The sequence below is a fragment of the Strigops habroptila genome, chromosome Z (genome assembly GCF_004027225.2).
Source record: "Strigops habroptila isolate Jane chromosome Z, bStrHab1.2.pri, whole genome shotgun sequence".
Classification (NCBI taxonomy): domain Eukaryota; kingdom Metazoa; phylum Chordata; class Aves; order Psittaciformes; family Psittacidae; genus Strigops; species Strigops habroptila.
The window spans coordinates 53565619-53578843 of record NC_044302.2 but is presented as its reverse complement, the minus strand read 5'-3'; the positions used below and the strand labels follow the sequence as shown (position 1 = coordinate 53578843).

General features: G+C 36.2%; 1 protein-coding gene across 1 annotated transcript in view; it reads left to right on the top strand.

Moving 5' to 3' along the window:
• Positions 1-13225, top strand: part of FBN2 (fibrillin 2) — a 144212-nt gene that overhangs the window by 95664 nt on the left and 35323 nt on the right. The window contains exons 27-36 of the mRNA XM_030471271.1: positions 460-585; positions 1388-1510; positions 1627-1752; positions 3762-3887; positions 4409-4531; positions 4796-4918; positions 6227-6352; positions 8604-8726; positions 9119-9241; positions 12908-13069. Coding sequence (XP_030327131.1) covers positions 460-585; positions 1388-1510; positions 1627-1752; positions 3762-3887; positions 4409-4531; positions 4796-4918; positions 6227-6352; positions 8604-8726; positions 9119-9241; positions 12908-13069 — 1281 coding nt within the window. The remainder of the gene's footprint in view (positions 1-459; positions 586-1387; positions 1511-1626; positions 1753-3761; positions 3888-4408; positions 4532-4795; positions 4919-6226; positions 6353-8603; positions 8727-9118; positions 9242-12907; positions 13070-13225) is intronic.

The following is a 13225-nucleotide window of genomic DNA, read 5'->3' as shown; positions in this document are numbered from 1 at the left end:
TTTCAGGTGAGATAGAGTTAATATTTTTTCAGTAGGTGGTACAGTCCTGTGTTTTGGCTTTAGTCTGAGAACAGTGTTGGTAACACACTGATGTTTTAGTTGTTGCTAAGTAGTGCTTATTCTAAATCAAGGACTTTTCAGTCTCTCATGCTCTTCCAGTGAGGAGGGGCACAAGAAGCTGGGAGGAAGCAGAGACAGGACACCTGACCCAAAGGGATATTCCATACCACAGCATGTCATGCTCGTTATAGAAACTGGGGGAAAGTTGGCTGGAAGTTACCGATCACTGCTCAGGCACAGGCTAGGCACCCACTTGAACTGGAGCACACTAAGAAAGAAACTGAAAAAGCCTGAAAGCCACCAGTTTAAAATATTACCTCTCACCCTCATTCTCTAGCATTTGACCAAGGAGTCTGCATTCTGAGTAACAGGTAATTGATATGAATAATTATTTTCCAGATGTAAATGAGTGCTCGTTAAGTAACAATCTCTGCAGAAATGGCAAGTGTGTGAACATGCTTGGAGCATACCAGTGTTCCTGTAGCGCTGGGTACCAGGCTACTCCTGACAGACAAGGCTGCATAGGCAAGTGTTGTACAACTTCACCTATGTATTTCTGCTTCAGTGTATATTGTTTCATCTGTCTTTGTTTTTATTTAATTTCATGCCTGCCTTTGAAACTGAGCAGGACCATCTTCTCTTCTGCTATTAGGTATATCATGAACCATTGCCTTAGAAATATAAAAAAGGTATAAAAATATGGCTGCTGTATTGAGCTCTGAAGGATACTTTGAGAAAAAATATTCTTATGGTACTACTCCATTAAAATCAGAGGCTTGAGCTAGCAATCAGAAAATATTGTGTGATTTCTTGATCAAGCAAGAACAACCCCGTGCATTGATAGTTTCACATTTTCTCCTTATTGTATACAACTCTTAAATCCTTCATTATAGTAACACTGAATTATGTAGTTGTCATCACACTGGTAAGGAGAACAGAGGTACAGAAAGTTTTTTATTTGTCGGTTTTTTGGTTTGGGTTTTGTTTTTGTTTTTTTCCCCCCAAAAATATGAATTTTGCTACATTTCAAGCTTTAATGAAACCGAAGTTTCTCAGGGGGGTTCTTTTTTTCCTTTCCACATGTTGTGTTTTGCACTCTTTTGCAAAACACAAAAGCAACAACTAAAAGTAGCCACTTGCTCCTGCAGATGAAAATGCAGTTGAAAGAGAGAAAGCTGAACAAAATATAAATCAGAGACAGTACAGTGAGAATAGAAATTCAGAATCGTATCACTGATAAACTGTTTCATTTCCTAAGTACAATGGCAAGAGAAGATTAATTTTCCATATAAAAGTAAACTTACTACTACTAATGCTGCTTCCACAGATATTGATGAGTGTATGATAATGAATGGTGGCTGTGACACCCACTGCACTAACTCAGAAGGCAGCTATGAATGTAGCTGCAGTGGTGGCTATGCTCTCATGCCAGATGTCAGGACATGTGCAGGTAGGTTTTTAGTACCTTAAAACTTCCACCATGGTGTCTTTATGCTGGTATTCTTTTAGCCAATCTGTACCAGAGTGACAGAATTATTATCTGCTTCCCCCCCCCCCCCACCCTAGATATTGATGAATGCGAAAACAATCCAGATATCTGTGATGGTGGGCAATGTACTAATATTCCAGGGGAATATCGCTGTCTCTGTTATGATGGATTTATGGCTTCTATGGACATGAAAACTTGTATGGGTAAGTATCTGTATGCAGCAAATTTAATGCAAGTCGAAATATTCTGCAGTTAATGTTTTAGGATGTTCTGCTGAATACTTGAAAGTGGGTATTGAACCTGTGTATATTATAAAAGAAATAATCTGTAGATCTTTCTCACCTATCACTATAGATGTCAGGAAGGCTAGAAAAAAGATTTGAGAAGTCCACAGACAAATTAGATCACACAGTTCCAGAAACAGGAGTGATTTAATTGTAATTATGTGATTCCTCTATAGCACCTCTATTGAGAAATTATTTGAGTGCTGCAGCATTTTTTCTGTCTCTTGTAAATGTTTTAGTTTATTCCTTCAGCTACAGGAAGTTATCAGAAGTAATTACAAAGGAAATTAAAAGTATCTTCTCAAATTAACCTAAACTTTTTAGTTTGTCTGGGTGTTTATATGAAGTTCTTACCTTTTGCATTTAATATAAATTTTCACATTTCATATTTTAAGGTGATTTTCGCTATAGTAATAACATTTTTTTATGTTTCGTCAGCATCTGTCAAACAAACCTTCACTTTTCATGTGTGCACGCTCTCACAGACACACACACACTGAAGAGAAACAAGTTAGATGTAATGCTGAGCAAAGCTGTCTTGATCTGGTTTTGTCTTTTTTATTCTACAGCTTCAGTTGGGTTTAAGATTTTCTTTTAACGTTCACTGTTATGTTTTTACACATTCTTGTTTTCAGTTTTGTGCACATATTCCATTTTTATTCAACCAACTTAAAAGTTAAGAACCAATCTTTTCAATAATTTTTTCATATTAGCCATGGCATGTGGCTGTAAAATCAAAATCCTTTTTTAAAATTTTATACACAACTGTAGTTCTGTAGGGAAACAGTACCTGATCTTAAGGTTAAAAGCCTACAGTGAGAAGGTGTGAATTTTTGCCCTCTGTGTAGTTGCTTTCCTTGCTAATGGCATCATCCAGTTTGTCAAAAAGCCTTCGGGGTAACTACAGGTTTTTTACAGGACCTAACATTACTTTCAGCAAAAGACTTGAGGTTTGGGTTGGGTTTTTTTTCCAGCAGAAATATTTTCTATATCTTGTATTTACTTTACAGTATGTAGAATTAGGTCATATTTGGCATTAGTGTAAAATTGGAGCTATTTGAATAAAGTCAAAAGGTTGACTTAAGTGTAACTCATAACAAGACTATGTTTTAGTACAAGTTTTAACCAGATCTTTAATTATAAACTATTTAGCTCCCAAATGAGGTAGATTCTGGAATAATGTTAAAGCCTTGTATTACAGTTGAAAGCCTACACTGAAGATTTAGCATGCACTGTAAGACTCTAAACCACAGTTCAGGTACAAACTATATTATTGTTTAGGAGAGGTTTATTTCCGAATGGAAAGTTTTCATCATCTATGCAATGCTCAGTGGAACTGGGAAGAACAGGAGGACACCAGCAGCTAACTTTTCTCCCTCTTGAAAATTCAGTGTGCATCCAGGCAGCAAGGGCTGAGCAATCAGATTCTGGAGGTGTCAAGGAAGGGAGTCTGGCACAAGAGCACTTGTACAGTCATGGTGCTCTGTTTTTCTCTTGTGCTATTTTATTTTATATGGTTGTGGAAAAACATTTCTGGTTGTGGCTTACTGCTTCTTCTTTCTGTATAAATTCTTATCTGAAAGAAAAATATAGCTATATTATGATGAAGAACATTTTTTAAAAAATTCTTTAAAGTGATTTTCATAAGAAGTTACTGACTTCATAGTCTAATAATTAGCACTCTAAATAAATTAGGAAACACTGTGGTATTTGGACTACACATTCATCCTCACTTGCTTTTAGGGAACTAAAACAATACAGAATGGAACAGCTGAAATGTATTATGATGAAGATTAATAAATGCCACATGTTGTAGGGTTGGACCATGCTTCTGATATTTATACCTCATTGAAAGTATTCCAAAAGACAAAATATGCTGTTAATTGACAGTAATGTTCAACTAATAATGAATTTATGTGCATTTACAGATGTGAATGAATGTGATTTGAATTCCAACATCTGTATATTTGGGGAGTGTGAAAACACTAAAGGTTCCTTCATTTGTCACTGTCAGCTAGGATATTCAGTCAAGAAAGGAACCACTGGATGCACAGGTAAAGTAAATTTCCATCACACATGTCATGGTGTACACATACTTTGTTTGGCTTTCAGGTAAGATAAATGCTAAAGTGTTCACACACAAGTAAGAGATTGGTATCTCTACATAATAGTAAATAGAAGAATAAGTGTTTCACATTTGTCAGCATGTATCCAGAGTTTGAAAAGGTACATTCCTTGACCAGTATCTATATGATATGAGAGGCCCCTTGCATAACTGTAATTCAAAGGCAAAGGTTTTATCACCATAGATTGGGAGACTATTTTGTGGTACAAAACATAGCTTGGGTGGGCACAGCTGCATTTGTATTAGAAGTATTTTATCGGTATTCATTGTCATACATCCCTAAAGTATGAACGCATCTGTCAACTAAAGCTGCATGAAATGACCCCGTAGTCTAGGAACTGGACACAGGGAAAGAAGTGAAAGAGAAGAGTGAAAAAAGTGGTGTTATAAAAGGGAAAGTTTATGCCATCCTTCAAACCATGCTAACAATAGTTTATTTTGTGCTCGTAGATGTGGATGAGTGTGAAATTGGTGCTCACAACTGTGACATGCATGCCTCATGTGTCAATATACCAGGAAGTTTTAAATGTAGTTGCAGAGAAGGATGGGTTGGAAACGGCATTAAATGTATTGGTAAGTATGGAGAAATGAAAACTTTTCTCTCTTTTTTTTTCTTTTTTGTTTTAATGCTTGGAAACATTTTGCCCAAAACCATGCATTTTAATTTTAATGCTAAAATGAAATCACTGTAGATTAACCCTGTATCTTCCAATGAGAACTTTGTATATTTATGGAGAGGTAAGTATCTTTGCACTTGTGCTAGTTACCTTGACGGTTAGTTATAAGCCAAGTATATTAACTGCATCTATTACTACATCTTTTGCCCCTGATGTGCAGATCTAGATGAGTGCTCCAACGGGACCCACCAGTGCAGTGTGAATGCTCAGTGTGTAAACACCCCAGGGTCATACCGCTGTGCCTGTGCAGAGGGATTCACTGGGGATGGATTGACTTGTTCTGGTAAGAAGTTTCAGAGAGAGCTGACATGTCGCTGATTGTTTCTGTTGCATGGAAGCTTTGCCAGTTAGATCTAAGCCCAAAGTGCAAGAGATTATATGGATAAGTGTCTTTTAAGATCAGGATTCTTCCCATCTGCTGACAAAATGCTAATAAAGGCAACTGAATGTTCTCTTGGATGCCAAATTGTGCCCACTGAGCCCATTTGTTGGGTGAAGTTCCTGTCTGCTGCTTCGTCCTCTTCCTCCGCCTCCTTCTCTTCATGCCAATATTTTTGAATGTGCATGTGGTGCCTGCAATAGCAGGCTTTCTAGTCAAGAACACAGAACAACATGTCTCTGTTACGGTTCCCCTTTTACAGGCCATGTCTGTCTCTGGCAGGGAAAGCATCACCTGTTTTTCACCCTCATTGTATTAGTGGAACAGGATTTGATTATTAACATTGGATTTTTTTTTAAGAAAAATAAATTACACTTTAAAAATATTGCCCATAATATCGGTATTTAAATTTGTTGGTTAAAGTTCATTATTATGAATGAACATTGTTCAGCACACAGCAAGTGATTGAAAATTAACTGATGTGTAAAGATAATTAATAACAGATTGTGTTTCAGATCTTCTGATTTTTTAAAAATCAGATCTGATACTAGGGATTGACTAATAAAATGAAAAAATTATATTGAAAAATTTTTTGGACAACCCTAAATATATCTGACAATATTATGAATCCTTATGATGACTGCAATGGTGAATGCCTCATCATTCTGCTCTTTCATAGCTCTTTCTTTAAAAAAAATTACTTTTGGGGCATACTAGAAGAATCTCCAGTAGTGTGCAAATGGTAGTTGCAATGTTCATAATTCTCAAAGAGTATTTTCTAAAATGTGTATGAAAATATTTTTTCTGTTTATGATTCACGTAAGAAAATTTGCTTTTTGAATGTGTGTTCTGTCAAAGTAACACAGCAATATGTGCCAGGAGACAAAATCTTGATATTTCAAGCAAAGTATTCAACTTATTTGTCAAAGATAATAGTACTGAATCTGAAAAATCTGCATTTAAAAAAAAATTAAAATAAAAAAATCTCTTAATGGAAAACAGGGACTAAGGAATCATGACAGAGTAAAAATAATTATTTTGGAGATTACATGTTTGATTTTCTGCATTCGTTCAATTTCCTTCATCTTCATGTGTAACTGTTTTATTTTAGATCAAGAATACTCAACAGCACTATTATTTTGAATGCCAGGATATTATTTGTATTTTGCTAGTGACACATGTAGTTTCAAAGAGATTTTCTGTCTTTTACAGATGTTGATGAGTGCGCAGAAAATATTCATCTGTGTGAAAATGGACAGTGTTTGAATGTCCTTGGTGCCTACCGTTGTGAGTGTGAGATGGGATTCACTCCCACCTCGGACAGCAAGTCATGCCAAGGTAAGCCACTGGTACTTCAAGTTCATTTTCTGAGCTTGAATTGGCTGTAATAAAGCAAACAAAAAGTGCTGGAGGGACCTCAGCCTGGAAGCGGAATATTCAGCATGTTCTTCACCTGTGAGTAATTTCTTCAAACATGGATTACTTTGCAGTGTAAATTATGTTAAAGGTGGCTTTCATGCTTTTATAAAGTTTTCCTGGCCTTAGTCCAAAAATCCCACAGTAGAGCTTTGGCTCAGTAATTTTGTTCTTTTAATTTTTCCTCTTCTTTTTGTCACTAGTGAAGAGTGTGCGGAAAATCCTGTGTTCGTCACTGTTTATTTAGTGTGTTTGCATAGGAGACAGAAACTGCATTAAGTGACCTCATTTTAAAAGAAATGTTTTCAGGAAAATTCAAGTATGCAAATCATTGCTATATTTGACAAGTTTGTAACACTCCTTTAACATGTATACTGGAGATTTTTTATCAGCACCTTTTCACTCTCAATATTATAGCAGATTATGTGAATGGCAAAAGGAATTACTATCGTTCTAGCCCAGTTCAACTTCTGTTCCCTGTTGTGTTCTTATGGGGTTTCTTAGCTTAATATGAGAGAACTGTATATTAGACACAGTCTTTTTAGCTGGTGCTCCAAAGCTTTTAAACTTATCTCATGTTTTATGGTGGAAACCTCATAATGTCTTACAAATTAAAATTACTGATGAGACATTAAAACCAAATGTAGTCTCTAAAATTCAGTCTATAACGTGACATGTTCAAACATTCAGGTGTACATGTATGAATCAGGCTTCTATCTGTAGAAAAGCCTGGATTTAGTACAGTAATTGTAATGCAAATGATTCATCCAATTTCATCAGAAATCCCTTGAGATGTCAGTACATTAGCCTCTCAATGATACAGTCTTTTCTGTAACCTTATAAAGCTTCATCTGAACACAAGTTATGTTCATGACCTGATTTGGAGGTCATTCAATGGCTGTACTCCAAGGTACTTAGAAATATGCCTTTAATTTCCAGTTTAAATTTACTCAGAACTGTTGGATATTAGACATTTATGAATTTATGAAAATTCATTTATGAAAAGGCATGACTTTCTTTTTCCCTTAACAATTTACATCTCTCGCCCCCCTCAAAAGTTATGCCTTCTCAAATGTTCCTATAGAGAGGCCTTATATCGCTTCTCAAGCTTTGGCTAAGGCAAGCAAGACAAGTTTAAAATAGGTATTTCATTACTCTAATCATTTTAATATCCCTTTTTTTACGCCTCGTCCTATTTTAGTTCACTGCTCTTGAACAGAGCAGCGTACACAGAATTTCAAATGAAGATTTAGCTGCACATTGTAAAACAGTATTTGTGCTTCCCACTTCGCTGTCAGTGGTAAAATAGCTCACTAGTACATGCTGGAGTTGCATTAGCCTTTTTCGCAGCTGCTGTATTTTGACAACTTAAAAGTCTTGATGTTAGACAGTACCTGCAGGGTTTTTTTCCCTTACATTACCTACCTTCAACTCAGAAGTCCTTTATAATTCATGTCTAAAACTATAACTGCACTCTGTGCTGTTAATATGTAACTCCTTTTCTAGCACCGTAGTTTATAAAGTCATCTGATTTTCTGTGAGTGTCTTTCAAATTAATTTCATCTTCAGTTTACATGAGCACACAGACAGACCTTTACATGCGTTGTAGCTCACCTATATTTTGTTATTATATAACTGATTTAAAGTGGGCTTGAGAAAATCATGGCTAATTCTTACTTCCTATTTTAATTTTCCCTCTGTTCTTTCTCCAAGGAGATATAAGGAACCATTGATGCCTACTCTCATTCTTTCTTCTTAGTATACGTTTTTTCTTGAGGGTAGTGTTTTGGAAATCTTCCTTGCCAGTAGTAAGAAATGTTGTAGACTAAGACCTGTGAAATCACCGACACCTTTGTATAGTGTTATGCTTTATTCTGTTTAATGCACATTTTGAAAGGAACCTGTTGGCTTTTTGCCTTAGCATTCATTTTGAGTCAGTTTTGCTATTTTGACTTCACACTAGTGAAGTAAATAACTAACAAGCAGCTTCACGAAGAATGCCTCACAAATGCCTAGCTATACCGTTTTACACAAAACCAAAAGTGATTACTCAGTGTTGCTTTTTTAATTTTTTTGAATTACACGTGTCTTCATTTTCTTTTAGTAGTACAACTAATTATAGTATCAATATGGTAATGCTTTGTAACTTTCTGTTCTTAATGTATTCCTTCAGATATCAATGAATGTGCCTTCCAGAACATATGTGTATTTGGTACCTGTAATAATCTACCAGGAATGTTTCATTGTATCTGTGATGATGGCTATGAACTAGACCGAACTGGGGGAAACTGTACAGGTATATTTCTTCTGTTCTGAAATATGTCAGGAATAACTTTTTCCTTTTTTTTTTTAATAACACCAAAGTAATTTAAAGATGAGTTCAAAAAACATGCATTATATTCTGTTACAACAATGAGAGTGTATTTTTCCCCACTAAACAAGCAATGTGTAGAATTGTGTTCTTTGGATTGCATTTAAGAATGGAACAAAAAGAATGGCTTCTTAAATATACAGCTGTAAAAGGATTATTCCTAAATGTTTGATGAATTATTAGTAGGGGGTTTTGTTCAATTTCAGATAAAATTCACTAGCATTTGAAATTTTCTTGCCTATTTTGTCTTAAAAAGTAAAATCATTCTTCTGTTCTGTCCAGTGAATAGATTTATAAATGTAATCTTCCTATTTTAGATATCGATGAATGTGCTGATCCCATTAATTGTGTTAATGGTCTTTGTGTAAATACTCCTGGAAGGTATGAGTGTAATTGCCCTCCAGACTTCCAGCTGAATCCTACTGGAGTGGGTTGTGTGGGTAAGTAAAAGCTACCTGAAGTATTACAGCCATGGTGACTGTTTTGATGCAAATGAAGGTTGCAAGATATAAAAATTATACCTCCACATGCTGCTTATCCTGTTATATAGTTTTCCAGAGATGGAGTTAAATTATTTTGACTGATTAATGGGTTTTATAGTTTCTTTAAAATGCACCTTTTCAAAATTCATCAAAACACATACTATCTGCATTTCTATTCTCATAACAGTCAATAATTTTCATTTAAAACCTGAATTTTTTAATCCTAGATGTGTCTTGGGACTGATTTATGTGTTTAGCTTAAGTCTAAACTGGAATTAAAACTGGTTGTGGCACCTATTTGGCTGGAAATAAAAAGTAAAAGACACGTTTCACTGTCGTTTACATAATTTTCCTCTCGCTTACACAGACTTAATGTGAATTTTCATTATTTTTCCTCCTTGCCACATGACACAGGACTGTTATGTATGATCAGCCCTGCAAATGCTGAATTATGACCAAACAATTTAAGTGATCTCTGAAGATGCTTACGGGAATGAATTATGCTACTGCTAGCTGACTTTCACTAAAAAATGGAAGTTTGAGTTGGCACTCTACTTTGGGACCAGTTGTCCCAGTGACATTTTTGGCAGGGGTCCCGTGTTTCCTCAAGGAAGACTCCACACTGAAAGGCAACCTACTCAAGGGTATATTTAGAAACCCTAGGCTCCCAAATGAGAGAGCAAGCCCTCCCTCTTTCAGGAAAAAATGTTGGCTAAGAAAGTGGTAGAAAAGCTATCTGACCCTTATTTCTGTTCTGAAGAAATACTGCTAGGGCATTTTTAGTTTCTCAATGGCTGATTGTACAGAAAAAAGACTGCCAAGACTTAGTCCCCTGAGCAAACATGGGGGTTTGGGCTGTGTGGTTGTGTGTTGGGTTTTTTTCAGGTTCAGCTTCACGCAGTGGCAGACCTGGAATCTACTTACCTATCTGTGGGAGTAGCTACAAGCCTTGGGTGTACACTTGCCATCTCTATCCAGGCTGATTCTTTGACTCGGTGCAACAAACACCCAATGAACATTCCGGTTTTGGTTTTGACAGAGGCAAGCAAAGTCTCTGCTTCCCATGAAATACCATTAGAGTAAGATAATAGAAATAAAACCCTAATCCATGAATGAAATGACACTTTAGTGTGGGTTCTTTTAGAAGCCCTTGAAGAGCTGGGGCACCATGTGCAACTAAAAACATATTAGTTGTACTATTTTATATGAGTACAGACATTGTTAGGTTTTGACCTTTTTTTATTTCACCAGCAGTTCTTATTTGTAATATTTCCAGAGTGTTAAATGATTTTGCATGGGAAGTGGAAACAGAGAGAATTGTCATTCCAGTGCAGATATGCTAGTACTGGTTCTAGATTTGGTGTGCTTTGGGTATATCTGCTTTACTAATTTACACAGTCCAAAGAGAGAACTAAATTTCTGTTTGCTTGTGGTCCTTTATAGTCTCAGGACTGCAATTCCACATTGAAACTTCACTTACAATAATGTTTGTGTCACAGACACATGGTGAAACATTACCCAGTTTTCACTCCAAGGTTGTAGTAATTTGGAAAACAAACAAGCAAACAAACAAAAATCCAGAGTAGGAAAAAAGAAAAAAAAAATTGCTTCTTGCTTCTGGAATGCACAAGATGTGCTGAAAAATGTTCCAGAAACTTCTTATCAAATGACAGCAGCTTCTAGTTCTCTTCAGTATAGCACTATCTCTTACACGCTTGAGCAAAAAAGGCAGAGGATTTTAAATTCCAGTTGCTTTCAGCAGAAGTAGAAATATTATCTTTGGCAAAAGAGAAAATGGTGCTGTGTCAAGACAGTTTATGTGAGGAGTAAACCGAAACTTAAAACTCTTGATGGACTTGGTATACATGCTCTGCTAAATAATTTCAGGCTCTGCCTTTGTTCCAAGCTCTATCGTCTCCTATTGTTCTTAATGGGCCTGAGGTCTTGGGCTGAAGGTCTTCCAAAATGGTCATTGTTTTTGACTTTTCCCAAGAAGAATGAAGCCAGATCTCTTCTTGGCTTCTCTTAAAAAGGCCTATGTCTGATGCTATCGGAAATGGAGAGAATGCAGTTGCTCTGAGAACAGGAGGTAGGTATTCACACAGTAACCACATTTGGGTTGTTTCAGCTCAATTCCACAATAAGAACAGGATGTGCTCTTTTTAGAAAGGCAGTTCATTTTACTCTGTTCTAACACTGTCTTAAAAAACCCCTTCACTCTGGCATATGATGATCGGTGATGTCACGTAAATCTTGCCTCTAGGGAGATAGATATCCTCCTTGGAGTTTCTTCTCTTTCCATCAGAGGCTCAGAGGTACAGAATACATATGCCTGTGCCACTCAATTCTTAACTGAGTATTTGAGCTTTACAACAGTGTGCATTTATAGGGAGATACTGAAATTGGTTGTAGAGTATGTGGGGCCAAAGAAGGCGCTTCTTTTTCACAATCTCTGGTACAGTATGCTCTTAAAAACCATGCAGAAAGAGTTACCCAAACCTGTCTATTAGTGCTTGAACTGGAATAAATTTAAATCTTTCTGAAAGCTTGAGGTTTTTCTCTTGATTGATGTTAAGAACCTTTACCAAAAAAAATCCAGTATGAAAATTAATGTGAAGTTGTGTTTTTGTACCGTACATATTTAACTAACGCTAACTTGAGGATCTTAAGAACAAGTAGTACCTAACAATTCAGAAAATTGCCTTCAAATTTTTCTCATAGATATGTCCCAAACCTCAGGGTCATTTAAAAATCCATGTCACGTCAAGACATTTATTATTTCTGTGCTTCTTTTGAGGTAAACTTTAATAGCAAGTTAATTCACCGAAATGGTCTTTAGAATCATAACACTACTCTTGAGGAAACTAGTGTTCATCTTATTTGGCTGTAACAAGAAATAGTATAATAATTGACTGTCCTCTTATTCCTTGTATTTATGACTCTCTGCTAGTTATTTTCCATTTATAAAGAACAAGTAGACAATATATGCAGCAGTAAAAAAACTCATAGCTCTACTTGTCTTAGATTCCTTGCTCATTCTACTGATGCCAGCAGCTGTCTAAATCATGAAGTTACAATTTGACTGCACTAATAGCTAGTTTTCCTTAAACTTGTAGCGCACATTTATATCATTTCAGTGTTGATTTTTGGAGAATTTCTTTGCCAGTGGATGCATTCTTTCAGTTACATGACTTTGTTCTGTAATTCCACAGAAAAATATGTAAATTCTTACAATTCCACAAGAAAGAGCCATAGCTTAGTCACAATCAGAATATGGAGAAGAAATACTTAGAGCAAACTGCAGCAAGGTTTCTGATGTTTCCTGGAATGAAAGACTGGGAATAATGTATGTGCTACATTAGAGTATGGTGTGACTTTGGAAGACATGCAAACATTTTAAACTCATCTCTGGGTGCTTAGGAAGCTGAAGCTACCCATTTTCCCTGTTGTCTCACAACATCAGTAATTGTCAGTGTTCATGAGTGTTTTGAGCTTGCCAATGCCTTCAAAAGCACAATGTTATCTGAATTTCTGCTCCTAGATATGAAATGTTAAAATTATTTCCTGCTGTTCCTTTGGCCTGATCATTGCATGGAGCTGTAGTCAGATGTGCTTTATTTGTAGATAACCGTGTTGGCAATTGCTACCTGAAGTATGGACCACGAGGGGATGGCAGCCTATCCTGCAACACTGAAATTGGGGTTGGAGTCAGTCGTTCCTCATGCTGCTGCTCCCTGGGAAAAGCTTGGGGAAACCCTTGTGAGACATGTCCCCCCATGAACAGCAGTAAGGAAATATTCTCTTACTCTGCCCCATAGAAGATGCTTAGAAAGGATGGAAAAAGTATTTGAAATCTTTCACTGTATTACTGTAAATGTATACATTTATTGAGTAAGAAACTGATTTTCTTCATGAAGCAATGTTCTGGCACAGTTATAGAAG